The sequence below is a fragment of the Neodiprion lecontei genome, chromosome 2, assembly GCF_021901455.1.
Source record: "Neodiprion lecontei isolate iyNeoLeco1 chromosome 2, iyNeoLeco1.1, whole genome shotgun sequence".
Lineage (NCBI taxonomy): Eukaryota > Metazoa > Arthropoda > Insecta > Hymenoptera > Diprionidae > Neodiprion > Neodiprion lecontei.
The window spans coordinates 25,590,289-25,613,055 of record NC_060261.1 but is presented as its reverse complement, the minus strand read 5'-3'; the positions used below and the strand labels follow the sequence as shown (position 1 = coordinate 25,613,055).

Sequence of the window (22,767 nt, the reverse complement as noted above, 5' to 3'; positions counted from 1 at the left end):
TAGCGAGTCATTTTGAAGATAAAGAATAGATCTGTGTCGCCTTTTTCGCCGAATTGCGAAAAAAAATTCACTGTCCGCTGTGTTTCACTTCAAACATAACGTACTTTCAAGTACGTTTTACGCAAATCTGAAAGCGAAATCGAAAATTCGGCAAAAAAGGCGACACAGATCTATCCTTTACCTTCAAAATGACCCCCTAAGAACCTAATTATCTTCAAAAATGAGGAAATGAGAAGGAAAATCGTGAGTCTCTGTTTGCGCGCGCTCTTCGAGGCATAGGCAACGCCCTTAAAAGACCTCACCGTGCAGCAAAAATTGCAACCATCAGTCGATGGATCAAAGACACACCAGAGTAGGGCGGGGTAGACACGAGCTTATTTACAGCTCATAGTACAAGGCATGCATCAACGTTAACTGCATGCAGCAAAGGAGTCAATATCGAACCGATTAGGAAAACAGCGGGTTGGAGAAAAGAGTCGGGAAGTTTTTGTTAATAGAAACAGCAAATTTTACAACTTCCATAATTGACCCCATCGCGGAGCTTTAAAGTTATTGCAATATATATAAATATTAGACTGGGCCAAAAAAAACAAAGAATTTTTTTTTTTAATGGTACTGTAAAACATTGTTCATGACGACAAATAAAAATTATCCTGAAAGTTTGAGCCCTTAATATTAATATTAAGGGGTGTATCGTTATTTATTGATTTTTTAACAGTTACCGCATTTTTTTACCCAAAATCCGTCAATTATCAATCTGAAAAATTTTGTCAATCCATATTTTTGAAGGAAATTAAATTTCCTACAAAAAGCTCTCTTACTAAATTGACGTAGATCGAGCCGTTTCCTTGTAATCGTGCCTTAAACTTTGATTTGTTTTTTCAAATTTTGTTTGAATTTTTGATTTTTGTAATTACCAGAAAAATCAATATTTTCGTAGATCAAACCATTATTTTGGTGGGAAATTTGATGCTCTACAAAAAAAGTCTCTTAACATTTTTCATGAAATTCACTCCTTTAAAAGTTATTCGACATTGAAATTGTATTCAAAAGTAATTAACCGTTGATTTTGCGTTTGACATAATTATTTTCACTTGTTTGACAAATTTAAGACTTAAATATTAAAAATATTTTTTTTTTCTCGTCAGATGGCTAAATTTTTTTCAAAAAATCGATATTTATTACGATATTATCCAGCTAAAACCTTTCTTTATCTACATATTTTTGTTTTTACTGTATTTTACTAACTTAAATAGTAAAAAAAAATCGGTTTCTCAAGTTATTTTTTTGTGTAGTTAGTGTAGTTTTGTTTAGTGTAGTTATTAACTACAAAAAAAAATTAAAAAAAAAATATTAGCTAATAAATATATAAAGTTGTATATGTATATTGTTTTATATATAAAAAACTGAATCTAATAGATCAGGGTTTGTAACAAATATACATCATTTCATAAACGTACATACCTGTCATCAAAGTTTGTAATAAAATACACAATCTCATAAACATACGCACTCGTTCTCATAAAAATATGTTCCTGAAATAAATATACATAAATACTCGCAACAATTACACCTCTGCACAGCTACCTTCTGACCTAGAGGATGAGGCGACGGAATATAATTGAACAATCAAATGAATTTACGTAAGTTCGTTTGATTGTTGAATTATAAAGATATTGCATATTCATATTGCGGTGCTCTCTTTATTACGTTGAAACAAATCTTATAAATAGAACAACGAAGAAAAACAGGATTTAAAATACATTACGTATTTGTTTCATTACGTTGTATGTATAGTTCGATAATAAAGACTGGTGTGGTCATGCTATTTGAGGATCGATGTGCCATGAACTAATCCATTCGAAAAACTAAAATCAATTCATTTACCGCAGATGATCATGCAAATAAAAATTTTTCAGCTTCATTTGCAATCAATGTGTTTCAGATATGGATGTCGATTTAGCACAAGTGATAACGGCAGTGAGCAAAAATAAATCCATCAAGCAGCTATACATGGGTCGAAATCTAGCTGGCATGAAAACTAAACATATTGCTGTTGTGATGGAAGCACTGGTAACTATGATTCAGGAAGACGATTGCGTATTGCAGGCGTTGCATTTACCGGATTCTAGATTAAAAAGTGATTTATTCAACTTGATTAATGCCTTGGGGAGTAACACATGCCTACACACGCTGGATATCAGTGGTAATCAGGTATGTACGAAGTATGAAACTTTTCAATGGGTCTGTTTTTGCCTTTTTTTCATTGCGAATTTTGGAAGATCGTATCCGAGTTTATCTGTAAACTGTTCTTCTACTTGGAGGATTTTGAAAATTACAAGAGTTATTTCCATTTTCAGATTACCGACAAAATAATAACTTCACAATACCGAATATTAATGTATCAATGAAACAAAAACGCCTGTAACTTTTCAATTATAGTGGTTGATGGAAAGACAAAAAAAAACTCATGATAGTTTCATATTATCTATCAATTTCAATGATAAAGTAGACAAAGAAAATTTGTTGACGACGCCAGTGTTAGCTTTACGCTTGCTGCTTAAGGATGAATCAACAGTTTGAAAAAAAAAAACCATTTAACAGGTCTCCAGTAGTACTAATCTCCACCCGAGATAAATCATCTACAATACTTTTAAGTTTATTTTATTCGCTATAGAAATCTCCAGAAAAAGTATAAATTTACAGACAAGAATATATTTTTTTAAATACGGTACCACAAATGGTTGTCAACAATTGTGTTTGTGCATGACAACTCTATTATAATGTAAGATTTTTCTAGGGTTTTTCAAACAATTTGTGGATATATTGTCAGCGAGTAGAACGAGTGCAAACACATCAAAATATTATCAAAAACACTAGAGTTTAGCAATTTGAATATTCTATTTATAAAATCGTTCTCAATTTTTTTTTATATCAGCGTTTGCAACTGGTTACACCAGCGTGCAAGAATAGTGCAAGATCTTTATCCTGAGCATATCAGCTCGTATCAATGCATTGTATAGATGGTGATTCCCATGACCGAAATCACGGTGCAACTTATGGTGTGCTGCTAAATAGTAACGAGTTTCGTTTTAATAGATTTTTGTTCCATTGACGTCTGTTTTGACGTAAAAATAACAAAATTAATTAGACATTCAGTAATTCAGCATAAAACTAAACTCTACTACCTACTAGTACATCACATGTTTCATCGTGACTTTGGTCATAAGGATAAAATCTTGCACCAACCTTGTAAACAAAACATGGTGCAGAAAAGTGGATCCCGTACCACAAGTAACACGGCATACGAGTAAATTACAGTGCACGGCTTCAGTGTACACCCAATATGCACTGGTGTAACCAGTTGCAAATACTATTTGCTTGTTCTATTCATATTTTCGTTTCATATATAATATTTATTATATAGTCGAGATGTATTATTCGTATTCACCATCACTGGTTCGAATATAGTGGACGCTAGATATATAGACCTGCCGCGGGGCCTGAGGAGAAGAAAATTCTCCGAAGTAGCTAGTTGGTAATCGCCCCCACTGCTGGCGTTGAATGTGACGTGATGGGCGTGTAGGGGGACGCTCGCTCGCATGGCCTTATACTGAATGGTCATTTATTTAATGCCCACAGTAACACTGCTGGAGATTTTTTAAATAGATTTTTTTCTCTTTTCTCAAATTGTGATTTTGATGATTCGGCCTATTCATACTTAATATCATTTGTTACTACATCGTTTAACTGCTAATGATGATTTTTATGTATATGAGAGATTCCCAGGTATCTCGACCTAACTTAGCCATGACCCTCACCATTTTTAAATTTATTCCTTTATTATGTTGTGGAGCATCATAAACAAAAGAGCTTTCCAAAATTTAATATTTGGAAGAAAAACAGTCTTCTAGTAATCGCTGACAAAGACCTTCTTATATTAATTTCGTAATCATTAATTATCGGTAGCGATGATGAATAATCATGGAATTACTAGAAATCTTGGAATTGGAAATTGCGAAGTTATGGCCAGGTCGCGATGCCTTGGAATTTCCCTTGTACCACCAAAAGAATTCCTAGGAAGGAAAACGATGCGAAAGACGATACGCTGGCAGATAGACCATCGAGGTTAAATTTAATTTTCGGTAGGATAGTAAACATGGGACCGCGCGTAGTTGTCCAGTCGACACGGAATCCGAAAACAGAGATTAGCTTGTGCTGTTAAAAATTGAGTTTCGTAAGATACGCACTAAAATTATATGATTTCGGAAGAAGTGATCAAAACTGTGATAGCAGTGCTACATCAAATTAATAAATTTGAACATGATATTTTCAGAGTAAGTTGGATCGCAAACGACTTCATTATAATGATGAAGTAGTCTGATAACTCTATTCTTTGTGGATCCTGCATTATTTTTACAGCAAACGGCATCACGGCCTGAACTAGATCGCAAGCTGCCTCAAGAGACTCCGTTGGTTTTATCGAGATTATGAAGATGCCGCAATCAATCGCTAACCAATGTCAAAATGCATCTTGTTCGTTGGAATTATTGAATGCCTGATTTTTGCCCAAGCTCTTGTAAGTCGATTGCAAGTCCGATATACTAAAGGTAGATTAGTGGCACGCGTTAATTTCTTATTCCACTGGGTTCGATTATGATGAGGCAGAGAAGATGCCTTAGGTCGAATGTGTCCAGTCATTTGAAGCTTTGAAAAAAATGATGGATTCATTTGAGATACTTTTACTAAATGTTCATCAATATTTTCGGTTTGTCGAAATTCAAACACCGTTTTCGTGCTTGTCATTTTTAGAGGAATTTGTTTTTTTGAATGCACCGCTGCGAAATAATGTGCAATGCGCTAATAACTGAACTCTTGCGCATTTTTTCCACTTCGTGCGATGAAAAATAAAAATTCACACACCGCACTGAAGACATTTTTATTCACTTAGCAAGTACTGATACAGTTTTAATGCAACACAGACAACTTTTCTTGAACTCTTTTTGAACCTGTTTTTGTTAACACTCCTCTAATTTTTTCTACATGTCAGAGGTTGTTACCCAATATAAATCTATGCCCTGATTTGCAGTGATTTGAGTCCAGTATAAATGTTCAAATATTCAATTCAAATATTGTGTCTTATGTAGCAGCTTGGTAACAATATCTGTAACCTAGCCTAGCATTTGTTAACGTAGGTGCCGAGACATTGTTAACCATCGATCGGAACCTACGCTAGCTTAGAACAATACCATATCCTTTGCCTTATCATACTCGAACCCATTGAAATAAAACTAATACGTGCCAGTGATCTACTTTCAGTATGATATGCTTGCATTCGACTTACGATAACTTGGGCAAAAATCAAGCCTTCGACAATTCCAACGAAGCTACAAACATTTTAACACATGTCAGTAATCGAGTGTGGCATCTCCGTAACCTTGTGAATCCTAGTGGTGAGTCTCTTAGAGCAGTTTTCGACATAGTTCAGGTCATCACACTATTACCTACAGAAGTAATGCAGGATTCATAAAAAAATCGAGTTCTCCGTCAACTTTACCATTTTAATGAAGCCGTTAGCAGTGCTACTTACCGTAGAATAATCATGTTCAAATTTATCCGATTCAATGCTGCATTTATCATCACAGTTTTGAGGACTTTTCCGAAGTCGCATAATTTTAAAACACATCTCACGAAACTCAATTTTAACAGCGCTCTTTCACCTACGTTAGCGGAGTCCGTGTCAGTTGCGCACGGTCCCATCTTCAACATCCAACCACTGAGGGTGAGTTCGCTCCAAACGCTGGGAACGTTGAATACGCGAAAAATATTCCAATATTCCAAACTGTGCTGAATGCTACGAATAACGCAACTACTGATTGCTGACAGCGCTTCAAATCCATATCGCAACGCATTCAAGCACTTAGCCCCATAGGGTCATCATAGAATGGTGGGTACGCGTCGGACACCTCAGCTCCGGAGATGAAGTATCCGACGCGTCTCGACTCCAATCGCTTTAACGTCCCCACGTCGCTCTCGCTCAGAACGTGTAACGTTTTGAGCAAATATCGGAATGGGTTAAGCTGGCTGAAAGCGGTTGAAGCGAATATCAGAGCGTACCCAAAAATGTACTCTACTTAGACTAGTGGCTTGTACCGTGAAGGATAGCTGCGCGTGCAACAATATACAGAAATCTCAAGAAGTAAGTCAAACACTCAACGATTTATCAGATAGTATACATATGAGATGCACCATAATATCTGAAGAAATAATTCAGTTCCAGTTCGTCTAATACTTATATTCCATGTTATCTGTAACGCATTGCTATGATCCACTTCGGTCTAACGTACTTTTCATTCGATGAATTTGAGACAAGAACTTGTGTGTGGGTAGCTAGATTGAGATTGGGGATAGCTCAACGTTACGACAGAGCTGCACGTTCGAAATAGGCTTGTGCGCGTACCAGTTAGGGTATATTTCATTGTCAGTGCATCCTTCCAAAGATTATATATAACTTCGCTGCGTATCTGCCGACGTGTCGTCGTTCGCATCGTTCACTTGGAAGAATCCTCTTGGTATAAGATTTGATTTGTACCTTCGATAATGGCAAAGCGTAATATAAAAATAGGATCTCTCGAATCGGGTCTTTCATACTCATGCCAGGAGTTTATCTTGTGACGCTGTACTAAGGGACACGAATTCCTATAGTGAATGTCAACCAAGGATTGAACAAAAATTTAAATGATCAAGCCTTCAAGAATGACACTGACTTTAGATGAGCAACGTCTTTTTTTACCTGAGTCAGACATTTATGTGGGCTTAAACATGTATCTGGCCTGTCAGCCACACATCTACCCCGCCTTGCTGATCACTCATTATCGATTATTATCAATTGTCTGTTAAATTTCCCACGTTCTTTATAGTAAACCTATAGGTAAGAACGGGTAATCTTGGGTGTGACAGTCAGTTTTACCAAAATAATTATTTATTTAAAACGCTTCGATCGGAGCATGGCCGGCCACCCTCAGTTCTGTAACAATATTCCTCATGAAAGTACTAATACTTCAAACTTTATAAGGACTTGAGCATTTATAACAATTACCAAATGCAAAAAGTTTCTAAGTAAACTCCCATTATCAGAGAATGTGGTTAGATGTATGTTAGAAAACTCTACTATTTTCTATGGAAAAGTAGAGCCAAACGTAAAGTGGGGTTTCCTAACATGCATTTAACCATATGCACCAAAAACGGGACCTTATCCAGAAACTTGTCTCATTTTGTTTATTATCATGCCTAAATCGTTATTAAGTTTGAGGCACACGTACTGTCATAAATCATATTGTTACAACACTGCGGATGGCCAGCCATGCTTCGACCAACACGTCTGAGATAAATCATTATTTTGATGAAACTGGCCGTCACACCCAAGATTACCCTTATCCTTACTCATTACTTAACAATGGCCAAGGAAATCTCACCAGTAACCTTATCGTCAGCACTGGCGGAAGGCAGTAAGCAAGATAAGCATCGTATGGGGGCGTAATTTGATGAGGAGCGCCGTAAATATTTGAATGAGAAAAAAAATCAAATGTGTGACAGAAATTTGAGGGCCTGCTAAATAACGTATTGTTTTGTTCGGATTGAGGAAATTTGAGAAATTCCCCCCCCAATTTTGACCGTACGCTTAAGGCACTTAGGAGCAAAAAAAGAAAATACTCCCTCGCTTTCGTTGCAATTCATCTTTGACAAAGTACGTAATAATGATGAATGTACACTCCTGGAAAAAAATAATGGGTCCTCCCGTTTCTTGCCGAACAAGGTTCAAGTTTGAAACGCTCTAAATGCATGAATTTCAAGTGAAAAATTCAATTAAAAACGATGTTGAAAGTTGAAAATCTTGGTTTCAAGTCTCGTTTTTGAGATTTAGTCTATACTTATTTTTTCTCGGTTAAATTATCTTCAAGTCAATCGTGTCAAATTTGTAAAGTAAACCTTCGACTTGACGTGGTCGTACATGATGAACCGAATGTGTTTTTAAATTTCACAAGATGGCCATTTTGTATCTTGGAGTTTTTCAAATTATCCGGTATATTGCATATTCAAAACGAAAACACCTGCACAAGAGAGTGATGGTGAAGTGCCAAAGGGGGATTGAATGGCAATATGTATAAGAGCGGAGTTCTTAGTAGTCGAATAAATAAACTTCTTAACGAGTTTACAGCCATAAAACTTTCTTTATAATGCTTGTAAGCCTGTCAAGTTGTTAGACAATTTTCGGATTGAAAACGATGAACCTTAGACCATATACTCCTGGGTCGTGCATTGTCGTCCCACTTGTGATACTAGTTTCGAGACAAAGAAAGCATTTCGTTTCGAGAGGTCGTTGCAGGGCATGCGATTTTACCGGTAAAACCCAAGTCCTGCTCGACCTCTTTACGGCACGAGCCGCGTATTCTATTTTTCATTCCATTTGCCCTCAAATTCGACATTACGCGTCTGTTTTCAGACCGGATAAGGTTTCTGAGCTGGCACTTAAAAACAAACCTTATCCGGTCTGAAAACAGACGCGTAATGCCGAATTTGCGGGTAAATGGAACGAAAAAAAATTAGCTGTTTCAGAATCACTACCCCTGTGTGTACAGTAATATTCATGAACGCCTTACCCCTGCGGCTTTCTTGTTTTCAGTTCGAAACAAAATGCGAGTTTGATTTTGTATACGAATTGTGTGAAAATGATTCTTATTTTATTAAAGATAGCCCTGCAAAAATGGTTGGGTTTGATGTTCGGGTATGTGGTTGAAAAGACCAGATTCGTGGTTTGAAACTTTTTCTAAAACCCTTCAGTAACGATCTGTCTATCTGTGACATTTAATCAAAGGTTTTGCAACACTTTTTCGGTTAATCGTCAGTAACTCAAAAAAAAAAAAAAATAAAATCGTATAGGAAAAGATATAGCCGAGTAAGCATGCCAAAAGTACCCGTTTTCGAAACGGATTCTGCGGGTGACTAACAGTTTTCTGTTGGTAAATGACTGACCTATACCTAATTTTAGTTTTTTAACTCCATTTTGCTCGAAGTTATCGCAAAAAACGGGACTTTAATTTTTTTGCCATAACTCCGCTGTTTCTACTGAGAAAATTTGGTAAAAAATCAGAGATTCAGCAAACGTAAGTGTACATATCGAGGATTTTTTCAGATTTTTCGATAACACCCTTAACCTTATAAAAATTTTTGAACACTTCGATCACTGGTTTCCGGTGGATTTTTAAAAGTGACCATCTTCTTTTTTTACAGTATGAACATCTGCTTTCAGGTGATTTTTCGTAATTCTTCCAGACTTTTACAAACGGCGCATCATTCTCAAAAAAAATCAACAACACACATTTTTCATCATTTACGGGCACGACCTCAAGATAAGGGCATAGCTGGATAGGCCAGTCAAAAGTGCCCTTTCACCAAATGATTCACAGACTATATTTCGTTCCGAAGCAAGTGAAACACATATTTTCGCATGTATTTTGATCACCTGCTTCTTTGATAATTGTTTAGAGGCCACAGCTCAATCGTTAATGTGGGAAAAATGTGACGGACTTTTTTCTTTCGTTGATTTTTCAATTTTTTTATTTGGATTATCATTTATTTTAGCACAAATTACAATAGAAATATAACATATTACTTACTTACTTTAAACAATCAATCCGCAGAAAGTGCCAACTTATACTTTTTAATCTTCATCGCTACATTCATTTATACTAACTACTACATTGTCGCTGATGAACATTTTCGATAGAATTTCTGCTGGCCTTATTACTTTTGTCAACGGAAGAAAAATGTTTCATATATTTTTCGCATATTAACGATTGAGATATGGGTTCAAAAGAATTCTCAAAGAAGTAGGTGATCAAAATACATGCGGAAATATCTGTTTCACTTGCTTCGGAACGAAATGTAGTCTGCAAGTGGTTTGGTGTAAGGGCACTTTAGACTGGCATATCCGGTATGTCCTTATCTTGAGGTCCCCATAAAATAGTGAAAAATGTCAGTTTTTGGGTTTCTGGAGAATGACGCACCATTTGTAAAAATCTGGAAAAATTACAAAAAATCACCTGAAAGCAGATGTTCATACTGTAGAAAAAAGAAGGTGGTCACTTTTTAAAACCCACCGGAAACCAGTGATCCAAATGTTCAAAAACTTGTGTAAGGTCAAGATTGCTACCGAAAAATCTTTAAAAAATCCTTGATATGGCCATATACGTTTGCCAAATCTGTGATATTTTGCAGAATTTTCTGAGTACAAATAGCGGAGTTATACAGGAAAACTGAAAATCACGTTTTTTGCGATAGCTTGGAGTAAAATGGAGTTAGAAGGCTAAAATTTGGTAAAGGTCAGTCATTTACCAACAGAAAACTGATATTCACCCGCAGAATCTGTTTCGAGAAAGGGCACTTTTGGCATGCTCACTCGGCTATTCTCTGTGAAATTTTTTTTAAAAAGTACACTTTCCATTCCAAAACGGCTATATCAGAGATCGATAAAAAAAATGGCTGTACTTCATGCAGCACTTAAACTCTACATTCATTTTGCAAATTTCAGAAATGTCGATTCGAAGTGGCATAATTTAAAAAAAAAAAACTAATCAACACCAAATCTGAAAAAACATTTTGATGCTGGTGCTTCAAGTTTCAAAATGCCTTACAGTTTTGATGCATGAATTTTTTGCAAAGTTGTGCCACTATTATTTGTAGGTTTTTCGACGGAAAATTAAGTGGCCCGTTAATTTCTATGGCCAGTGTATTTTAAGTCGTTTGCTGTAACGTTCTAATTTAAATGGTTTCTTTAACAGCAGCTGGGCTCAAAATATTCTCAATCATCTACAGAAATTTCGAAACATTGCTCTGACAATGAGTGCGGCGTAATTTAATTTAAAAATATTCGATCCCTCGCATGATACCGCCATAACAAAAATCAAGAATAAAACAGAAGACTAGCATGGACTGCCACAGACAAATTTGCTGTTCTTCAATCAACGATTATTTGGTATTTTTAGATTGGTGATGCCGGTGCTCGTCTTTTAGCAAAAGCATTGCAAATAAACAATCATTTGAAGAATATCATTTATGATAGGAACAACATAACGATTCAAGGATACAGTGATATTGCATATGCATTAGAAAAGTAAGTTGAATGTTCTAATATGTTTTTATTCGAGGCACGACGACTCTTTACTTTCGTTTGATGATAAAACATTCCCTTTATTGTTTCTTACCGTTAAATTATTCTCAGAATTTGTTGACAAAACTAAAATCAACCAAATCTTCGTCCAATAGCAACTACAGCGTCAGGCATATGCCGTTTCCAATCTTTGACGCGCAACCTTGCATGAAAATGTCTGCGGAAAAAACTGAACTGCTTATGAAAAAAATCCAAGACTTGTTGCAAAGAAATGTATCGCCGAACAAATACAGTCATGGACAAGCGTTCCGACTTCAACAGGGATTCTTATTGAGTTCTACGCAACAAATGGTAGATAGACTCGTCGTGCAAACGCAAGATACGATAAAAACTTTGGCCGCTGAGAGCTGTGATGCCAATAACGATATAAATTACGCCACTGGCTTGATACAGGATGCTGATAATTCTAAACAGGTACGCTAAAACTTTTCCTCTGTCCGTATCAAAATCGTGATCGTCGCTAATTGTAAATTTCATACTCATTTCAGCTTTTGCCGAGGTTACACGAGGTTGTTACAAGGAGAGACGATAGTAGTCCGATTGAAATCAAATTGAAAGAAACAGCAGACGAGATCCACAGAGTTGTCACTGGATATCTACAGGTATGGAATTTCGAGCTTGGGTGATTCTTTGACACCATAAATAACCTCTTCTTGTGATGTTTAGAGTCGAAATGCATTATTATTTTTCTGCGATTGTATTAAAGAAAAATGTGCTATATATAGTTCAATAGGAATCAGAAGTAAGGACAATATGGAAAATCGTTTGACCAACCTCAAGCACTGTTGTTTGTGTCTCTGATATTGAACACGAATTAAAATTATCCCTGCTATGTAGGTAACAGAAATGCTTCAGAGCTAATTCGAATAAAACAGGGTAAGATGTTAACAAATTGAGCAAAAGTTTTGTAATTAGAACGTTAATGAATGAATTCTTGAATTTTTGCTGCGGTTCTGACGTTTTTTTGGGCTTCTTTTGTTCATCACAGAGATGTCTAGAGATCGCCATGAAACATATTTAATTTGGACAAATAATTATTTCTAGGATGGATAAAAATATTTTCTCCACACCTTCTTGAAACGTTCGATTTTCGAAGCCTGTGGAGCGTGTGTCAAGCGCTACATTTCCGAGCAACGCGGTAAAACAATTTTGGGCAATGCGCACTTTCAAATAATTCAATTTTACGCATTGTGTCATTGAGTGTAAGTTGGCTAATCCCGATTTTAAGCGCCGTCAGTGGCACTTTCGTTGCTTCTCAAATCAAACTTTCCTTCAAACGTGTTGGAAAAAATTGTGTGTGTCACACGTGCGGATGGGCAACATCTAATTTTCTGATGGCAGCGCTCGCCTTGGATCATACTGCTTTCGCATTAGCACTCATGCGATTGGAGCTCACGCTCCAAACTTTACACTCATCGGAAATTACCCATTTCCCATGCTTGTAACAGAATATACGATTATATTGAATATATTTGTATCGAGTATATTAATTAATGACTGGGATGTGTTCAAATTTTGGCAGGACATTGCTATTCCCGAATTTTCAGAGTAATAAGGTCCGTCACCGGAAGACTTTCCACCATTCTTTAAATAATGAGGAGTGAAATAGTCGTCGCAAAACTTTTTTCATACAATATTCAGTCCAAGAAAAGAAAATTACGATTCAAAATAATATTGGGTAGAAACGGTGATCAGTCGAGCGTCTGTTACGTAGGTTGCTTAGCATGCCTAGTAATGCCCACGATTTTGTACCACTAATCGCTATATTAACTGGATGCTGCGTGCCGTGTTATTTTCTTGTGATTAATTGAAGCCATCAGGCAGCCATGTTGCTTATAGTCAATTTGTCAAATCTCGCGGGAAATTCAAATACTCGTCAAAAAAGTCTCATAAAAACGGTGGAAATTGCTTTATAATCAGAATAAATAAATTAATTTATAAAATTGTACCTCATTTTCTTTAAATTTATCCACTGTACGGATACTTTTGTGCCTCACTGTACATACTTGCTTCAGTGATTCAGTGGTATGTACGTAATTCGAACACAAATCTACGAAAGTTACACTTTTTTGCGGGGTACTATTGAGAGAGTCGAGAATTAATTTTTGAGAACGAGCTAGTGTAGTCAGAGTAGAGGAACTGAGATTCTGAGAAATATATTTCTTTTACAGTCCGTGAGTGGCTCTATTGATACGTTACACTCTAGGCATAAAATGTCCCAACTGCAAGCGCCATTTCGTGTTGTGGCGGCCACGCAAAGTAACGATGAGAAAACTTCCAGCCGAGTGTTCATTATTTGCAAAACCATTATAAATCCTATTTTCCTTTCACTAGCCTAAATCTTTCATTAAAACGATGGAAGGTCTCTAGGTCACCCACTTTATTGATCCAAAATCTGGGTATCGCGAAAATGATAACATATGGTGAAAATTTTAAAAAAATTCTGAAAGCTGCTGGATATCAATGAGATTTCCGAATTCTACAATGAAAGAGCAATGCTCTATCTAAGTTTACCCTGACTTTTATAACTTATAGGTATAACTTCCTCTATCTGTTTATATACGGAAAAACTTGCGAAAAAATGTATCGTGGGTACGATTCAGTTTCATAAAACTTTATCGCGATGCATCACTGTTTTGAATTCGTTATTCTCACCAGAATGATATTCAGACTTTATAACTGTATTATGATGTGAGATTTCTGATGTGTCTTTCAGACAATTTGTGGGGGGTCTGATCAGCGAGTAAAATGGAACCAACGATATTAGTTCGGGATAAAAAGACCAGAGCTTAATAATCTTAAAAGTTCCAATTCTAAAATCGTTCCTCGAATTGTCGATATTCTAGCTTGTGTTATTTAAATTTGCTTAGAATAATTTTTCTTACATAGCAAGGATGCTATTTTATTAGTGTTCACAATCATTAGCTCAAATCAAACTGCTGGAGATGTATTAACCATTGTTTTTCTCTTTTCTGTTCTGTGTGTAATTCAGTATTTCAGTATTCAATGTATTTTACAGGATTCCTTGGATAGTATGCTGAAGTGTGCCATCGAACAGTGTCCAACGGTTTTAAACCAGACAGTCATCAGAGGCGATGAAAGTGAACCAATTTCTGTTGAATATGATCTGAGAAGCAGCTGCAGAGAGAAAAATCAAATTAGCACTGATTTCATTTACACTTCTATATTGGAACAAGCTGGGACTGACATCATTAATAAAGTCAAGTAAGTTCACAGTTTATTTTCTCATTCAAACTAAATTTAGATGTCTCTTCCAATATTTAGTTAATGCTGTGCTATTTTTTGTTACCACGGAAAAACTGATTACATTTTGTAGCTCAAGTTTACCCTCCTTCAACTATTTTACGTGACAATGTATTTTGAGGGCTACTTTGTTACGATAAAGTTACACCACCTTAATACTCCAACATTTTAGTTTAAAATAGACATCAAATTTCCCGAAAATATTTTAAGATAACTCTTCATTGTCCCAATAATATGCATTTGTAGGGAAATGGAGCTTCGAAGTTTGTGTTTTTTTTTTTTTTTTGCGTTATTCGGGTTCTGCCTTCCAAGCCGAACTCAATGCTGCCTTCGAAATCTGCCAATTTTGTTATACCCTGTGTAATTAATTCAGTATTGCTATTTGTTGAATAAAATGAGTTATTGAAAAGTGAAATTCAATTCCTGACAAAATTTGTTCCAATTTCAACGCAAATTAGATCGCAAATCAAGGTCTAAACTCTTAACAATGACTTGGAAATTTTTTCCCCTGCATTTTTGGGAAAGTCGTGATAGGTTGCAAACATAATAATAAATAAAATAATTTGATGAGTACTCAATGTTGGCCAATCTTGTACTAAAATTAATGAAATTCGTGTGAAAAAAACTTGTCGGTGATACGTCTGCCGAGAGAATATTATGTTCATCGGAATAGCAGCTTGTCCAAACGTTGACTTTGTCGAGATTAGATTAATTGTTTTCTTGGCTTATCACATCAGAATTCTACCTAACAAAGCTGCGGTCTGTGTCAATTATTTTTTCAGATATGAAATCGATAACCATTATCAGAAGCTACTTCTTTACTGTCTGATTTGTACATTGCTGTCGACAATATCAGTTGTATATTTACACAATATTTCCTATTCATTTTATAAAAGTGTTCTACACTGACATTCAAACCATTCCTAGAATTTTGGTGATTATAAAAGGATTTTGCACACACTTTTATACAACGGTCGGTGAGATTGTGTACAAAATTTTTCAATACCTGCTGGAATATGCACACATATTATAGGTAATTCATAATCGATCGTTTATGGAATCTCATCTAACCATAAAACACTCGGCGTTTTACACGTCAAATACTACGAGGAGTGGACAATTGTTAAATTATCCAACTCTTCATACGTGGGATCGTGTGGACTTCAAAAAAAAAATTTTTAATTCGGTACGAATCAAATTGTTTCTTTCAGTCCTCTTCAATTCAATTAAATAACTTTATATGCTACAATATTGTCTTGGTTATTTAATTGCAGTTAAGGATTATCGTGTAAACTCAAAATCGTTCGACTATAATTTATGTTTGCTTTACTTCAGGAGAATGTTACTGTTTGATTTTTCATTGAAAACAAAATTGTATCTTTGATAACCTTATATTTGACAAATGTGGTCAATATAATCAGGATTAAACTGTTTAGGACGAATGAGCCGTACCGTCTGAATAAAAAGTTTGAGAAAGTGAAAAAACCTTCCAAAAATCTTCAGCAATGCTATTCGAGCCAATGATGGTAGGCACGAATGAAACAACATTTCCACAACGTGATAGAAATGAATATTAGCAAATTCGAATAATACAAGCTGAGATATCAACAATTTCAAAAAATGTTCTATAATTAGAACATTCAAGACAATCAAACTCTGGTCTATTTTTATCCCATTTCCAAGTTTTTAAGCTTCTTTTGCTCACCAACCAGATCACCGCGAGTTATCCAGAGAAAACATCTGAATTGTAGTTATAACGTGCAAATGTAAAAATTATTGATCAACATTTATCTTACCGCACCTACACATATCTATGTTTTTGCAACACCTGTTTGGAAAATTCTATTATCAAAGTTTGTGGAGCGTACGTGAACTGCAACATTTCAAAATACTCGATTTTCCACACTACAGTTTTCTTTGGGACATACGCATAACTCAATTTTACAAACTGTGTCAGTCAGCGCAAATTACCTTCCCCCGATTTTACGCATTGTCAGTGGCACATTTCGTGCTTCTCAAATGAAACTTTCCTTCATCGGTGTTGCAAAAAATACCACGTGTCACGCACATGCGGATGGGCGATATCTAACTGGTATGATTACACTGATCGCTCTTGCTTTCATGCTGTGTTCACACGGGTATCTGCTTATGCCGCCAACTTCACACTTGTATTTCTGTGAACGCAGCAATTGTGTTTGACTCACGTTGCAAACTTCACTCTCGTCGGAAATCGCTCACCTTCCGCACTTCTAATGAGATCCATTTTTAAAATTTCGTCTAAACGTTGTCTGGAAATCTCAATAATAAATAAGCGTAAATAAATTTGAACCGTATGAAAAACATCTCAGTTTAATTTAAACATTTTCAACTTTATAATTACAAAACCTCACCTTAAATTGTTGATATTGTAGCTTGTGTTATTAGGACTTGTACAGATTAATTACCATTGTATGTTACAGATGTTTTTTCATTCGTGTTCGCAGTCATTAGTGCAAACAGAGTGAAGCCTGGAAAAGCCCACGCTTGCGTTTTACGTATCCCCGAATTCGTAGCGCCTTCTGACATGAAATATGTTTTTGTACCGATTTCAAAAGGAGGAGTTTATCAATTCGTGGCGTATGTTTTTATTTTATGACTGTTCGCGCACAACTCCTTAACGAATGCACTGATTTAGATCAATCATTTTTTTTTTTTTTTATCTGAAAGCAATATTTCGTACCCCTTTAATGGTCCCATGAAATTTTCGAAAAGATACTGGTTCATTAATAGCCAGTTACGAAAAATCGAAATTTTCATCCTATCACAGACGGGTAGAAAAAAAAAAGTTCCAGCAGGCCCGTTAAAATTTTTGGGTAGATTAAACCATTTTTTAACGGATCACTAGCAATAAATGAAAAAATGTACAAAGTGCAAATTAAATGTTGGTATAACAATTTAAGTGTTAAAATTACAATAATTTGTGCCATATTTACTAACAGAAATGTAACAAATAACGCAAATATAAAGTGGATCTGATGGGACATTATATTTAGTTGAATTTTCTAACAGTGTATCTTGTCGCTTTTTTTGCTGTTTCCGATGATCTATCGATTTGCATGATTTTTACTAACAGGTAATCATCAATGATGCCACCATCCATTGTAGAGAAGTAAAAAACAAAGTAGAGAAAAACAGAGAAAATAAAACGGCAAAAAATCAAGTATTGTTAAATAAAAGAAAATCGAGAAAGATATGAGCTGCTTCAAAAAAATGATTCAATATACCTTTGCTCTAAGATGAACGAAACCATTTTTTCCTCATGATTTGATAAATCAAATTCAACTTTTTAGAGTTGGCGACAAATTTCAATTATAATAAATAATTCTAATTATAATCCGATCTTAAGAGATATGACCAATCGAAGTCGAAATCACGAAATCTCGAAACATTGTTGACGTTTTATTAGCGCGCTGACTGAACGGGCGGGTGGATTGGTATTTTGTTCTGGAATTGACTGTCAATGTGTGAAAGTTTGTACAAGTGAACGAAGAAATTAATATCATTGACGATTCATGTACAAGGAAACTAAGAAATTAATATCGACCATCAAGGCGTTGAGCGCTGCGCGCTCCGAGGGCAACCTCAACAGGTAGACGATAGTCAATGTTACGAAATCTTAGAAGATTACTGCTCAGGATGTCTCGTGTTAGAGAAGTGTGAAAAAGTTTACGTTACAAAAAAGTAATTCGTGCATTCGTTTTGACACAAGATTTTCACAACTTATTAGTAGAGGAAAGCAATGCACGGCTAATGAGGAATCAAAAAATTATTTATTTACGAATGATAAAGATTTTCTTTTAGTAGCTAAACATATGAAAAAGAACCCCGGTTACGACCGCTATGGCGCGCGATGATGTAACACTAGTTGTACTAAATAATTATAATTGTTGAAAACCCCTATGATTTATAAATAAACTCCAGGCAATCTAATGTACAGGATAATGACTTTACAATAATGTTTTATAAACCCCTGTTCCGCAAATTGGAAGATTTCATGCAAAAGACTTGTGCAGCTTAAAAAGTTTACTACTCATGTTTATACGTTAGACGTTGCAATTTCAATCGTGAGAGCGCCGTCTCCTATTGGAAAATGTCTTCATCACGTCGGAACCTTTTTGTCGGCGCGATTTTATCACCACGTAAACTAAGTTTTTAATTCGAATAGAGTCAAATCATAATTCTTAGGGTTTCAAATTACTTATGTTACATAAATTAATTAAACATAATATACCTTTTTGTGCTACCCAAACACGAAAAACTACGGTCAATGATCAGCTGTCAGCCTGGTTGCATTAGTTTGATTATTTTCCACCAGATGATGCATTGAAAAGTGATAATCCCAATACTCCTAACACGTACCTGCGAGATGTTCGCCTATTATCGGACATTAGCGCAATTGAACAAATCCGCATCCATTTATCCCGAATCACAGATATGCCTTGGAACCGAATCCAAAAAATTGAATTGATTCATCAAATTGTAAGGAAAATATTACATTACGTACCGAGGGAATAATCGACTTTTATTCCCAAGTCTTTATAGAATTTTATTTCCGACTGAACTCTGGTGACATTATTGACTTGAAAAGTGGGACTCGATATTTTTGGCAATATTTCGTACAGAATTCAGAACAGAGATTACCAATGATAAAATAAATTGTGAGAAATGCAAACGGATAACAGCATTTGTTGTATAGGAAATCATCATAATTACTTCTTTTATGTATGAACGTCATAATTTTATCAGTCTAAAACTATAATATTATCGAAAGTGTATAATAATACAGAAAGGAATGCTTTAAAATTGAAAAAGAAAAAAGAAACCCAGAAAAATGCAGATAATAATTTATGGGAAAAAAATATTAGATGGAATCATATGCTATTTTGGTCCTGTTTTTCCAGTTAAAAAAGTGAACATTTCGGTTGAGTCAGAAATAAAAAAATTGTTTGATTATGTTTAGTGCAAAGATATACCTCCTATATTGAATCATTTTTTTTGAAGTCGGTCATATTTTTTTTTTTTTATTTCTTGAAACTAATTTTAACATCAGGAAAGCAGCGAGTGATACGAAACACTTACGGAGATCAGTAATCGAAGCCGAATGAATTACAAACATCCACTGCCTCCGTGATACTAAATACGCCAGAGTATGATCGGTTACCGGCATGCGTTTATTCACCGTGCACCTCGAAAATTAGTTCCAAAAATCTATTTCGTGTCCAAAAGCGCTAAAACAAAAATAGGGAACACGAGAAACGCAAGCGTGGGCTGTGTCAGGCTTTTCTCTGGAGTTTGGTGCAAATAACAGTGCTGGAAATTTTTTGAGTTGTTTTTTCTCTTGATGTAACTCTTATGTAACTCCTGATTTAAATGATGTTTCAAAGACGATCAGTCTTTTATTCTTCTTCTTCCTTCGTGGCTATATCTCGCTAGAGCAAGCGCTGATATAGTCTCGATTTTTAATGTGTGATAACAGCTGAAATCAGTAAAATCTTAGATACGACAACAACAGTTCTTATACATGAATATTTAGTAACCAAGTGACAAGCATTGGTTCGAATAATGAAAATATTTCAGATATTTTGGAAAAAATTGTGATTAATAAAAAAAAGTTCATATTTTCTCGAAATTTTCGCGCATGCAACGCCAATAGCTGAACACGTTCCACGCAATATTTATTAAATCTCAAAACTGGTCCAATCGAGTAAAACTGATCAGAATCAACGCAGATCTAATGAGAAATAATCAGAGGCATTAAACTTTTTTAGAGTTTTCGAATAAGTTCGAATTTTATAGAGTTGGATAGAAAATTGTCCAACATTGATAGAGAAAAATAAAGAATAACTTGATATAGTTCAAAGAAGCGCAAATACAAAATAATTCCACCACAGATTTTTTCTGACATATAATCATTAACCGAAGATTGTTAAAGATAGCAAGTATTTTTTTGAAGCAAGTGAAAACGTGCGGCGGTAACAGTAGTGCCTTACATTGTGTGATTCGCTTATGGGACTTCAATGTTAATTGGGTATTGATGGCAGAAAGAAATTTCCGTACCAAAGTTGCCCACCTTGTGCCTTTCCTTGCTGCAAAAAGCCCCATTTAGCTGACTGTTTTCAGCAAGCTGTGCTGAATCATCCATGTCTTCACCCTTTCAGTTACAGAAGCAACTATAGTGTCACCCTTTTTTTTTTCCTTTTTTTTAAATATTTTATTTTATTTTTTTATATCCCATGCAAAATCCTGATTTTTTCGCATTTTCAAATAAAAAAAATACTTAAACTTTGGAATAATAAAGATTTTTTGTGAATTCATTAGGTTTTCAAAATTCCATGCTTAGTGCATATAGATAGTATTGGGAGTTGTACCTATTCTCGGCCTAAAATCTTACTATCTCAAAATAAATGAATACATTACATCTTTCTTTGAATCACCCGTATATATCAAATGTCTTTTTATGAAGCACGAAAATCAGAAATGCACAACCAGTCTTCTTATATCTCAGTGTTTACACTGAGTATGAAAATACCCAGTGTGACGAAAATTAGAAATGCACAACCAGTCTTCTTATATCGTAGTGTTTACACTGAATATGAAAATACTAGTGTGACAGGTTCATATTTTAGATTCTTGTTTGTTTGTAGTGATATTCCGATTGGGTAATATAAAATACATGAAACTCATAAAAATATGTTACAAATGTCAACTTGATTTACATTCAGTTAACATTATTTGCAGTTTCAACAGCATTTTGACAGTGTTCACAATTTTTACAATACTTATAGTTTTAAAAGTATACAACATTTACAATATCTACACTTCAATAATCAATTTCTGTGGCTGGGACTCTTTTTATCATTCTACGTTAATATGTACTGCACTGTGAAAAAAAAGTTGTTGGTTTTAATAATAATTGATCCAAATAGTCCGGGCGTTTGCATAGTCCTGAGAGCTCATTTATTCAAAACGACGATTGATGTAGTTTTCAATTATAAAAATCTGTATTTAGGACCAATAAAAAATAATTTAAATGAATTTACTAGAGATTGAGTGGCATAACTCATTGCGTTGCTCTTCTGGTACGATAGTTTCATCCAAACGCTGCATGCTTCATGTCAAACGAATTGTCCCTTCACTCAAATAATGTTTACAAGGACCAATGGAATAATTCTTCGGATCAAAGAAGATATGGCATTGTGCAGAGAAAACTGAAATCACAACGACTAAACCCCGTATTTGAATAAAAAATGTATTTAAATAATTCAATGATTCCTTTAGTATCTGAGTATTATACCAGTTCTGCGAACATGTAACGTACTGCTCAAGAATATACAAATGTAGTTTAAATATCGCTGGGTTACATATTTTTTTTTGTTTTTTTGAATTTTTTGCCATACAATATGCTATTATAATTGACTGTCACCAAACAAGTGTAGTAGCTTCAATTCAAATTAGTTATTGGAACACATGGTTCGATCACAACCATAATTCAACATATCGCGTAACATACAGTTGGCAGATTCGTATGAATCTGGATTAAGGTAAAGGGAAGCATTCGAGCATATAAACATCTTTGAAGCTACTTTTCAAGCGGGAAAGCTTTGTGATCCGATCCGGTGTGGATGAATTTGTTCTTCGCGATACACGATTAAACATATCTTAAAAATGTCCGCAGCTGCAGCTAATTCTGCTTCTCCCCCGTATATTCCATTTTTATTCATATGTGATTTGTAATCACCAGGTGACTTAATCACAGCACCGTTTGACTCATTACCTGTATTAAAACCCGCAAATGTAGACCAATTATCCACTATATTTGAAACGATACTCAGTCTCACCTCTGCGTGTCGATCTTGAGTGCCGTATACACAATACGCCAACGCGCGAAAAAGACAATTCCCGTCGGGAATCATCTTGATAATTTTCGTTTGCATGTTCATTTTTTGCGCGTCAGAAACAGATACCTATAAAGATATTTGTCAAAGACTGTCATAAACAGCCGATGACAGCTGTCAAAGGGTTTCCTAGATGCTTTTTGTTTTGTTTTCGGGGTCTCACCCCACCGCCAACTTCATGCGTATACTATTGTTATTATAATATTGTTTTTACTATTGTTATTATAATCTTTTTCTACGTTCATTTGTTTGAAACTTTTTTATTAGATAGAGAGACTAGTATTCACCACCACTTATTGCAGGAATAAGTTTCTTGGTATCATTTTTGTATGGAGTAAA

The 22,767-nt window shown here is 35.1% G+C and overlaps 1 protein-coding gene across 3 annotated transcripts in view; it reads left to right on the top strand.

Moving 5' to 3' along the window:
- Positions 1 to 22,767, top strand: part of LOC107221015 (F-actin-uncapping protein LRRC16A) — a 95,956-nt gene that overhangs the window by 46,201 nt on the left and 26,988 nt on the right. For all 3 annotated transcript variants that reach the window (XM_046732493.1, XM_015659852.2, XM_046732492.1), the window contains exons 12-16: positions 1,946 to 2,214; positions 11,046 to 11,173; positions 11,326 to 11,644; positions 11,719 to 11,832; positions 14,250 to 14,455. In XM_046732493.1, the coding sequence (XP_046588449.1) occupies positions 1,946 to 2,214; positions 11,046 to 11,173; positions 11,326 to 11,644; positions 11,719 to 11,832; positions 14,250 to 14,455 (1,036 nt within the window). The remainder of the gene's footprint in view (positions 1 to 1,945; positions 2,215 to 11,045; positions 11,174 to 11,325; positions 11,645 to 11,718; positions 11,833 to 14,249; positions 14,456 to 22,767) is intronic.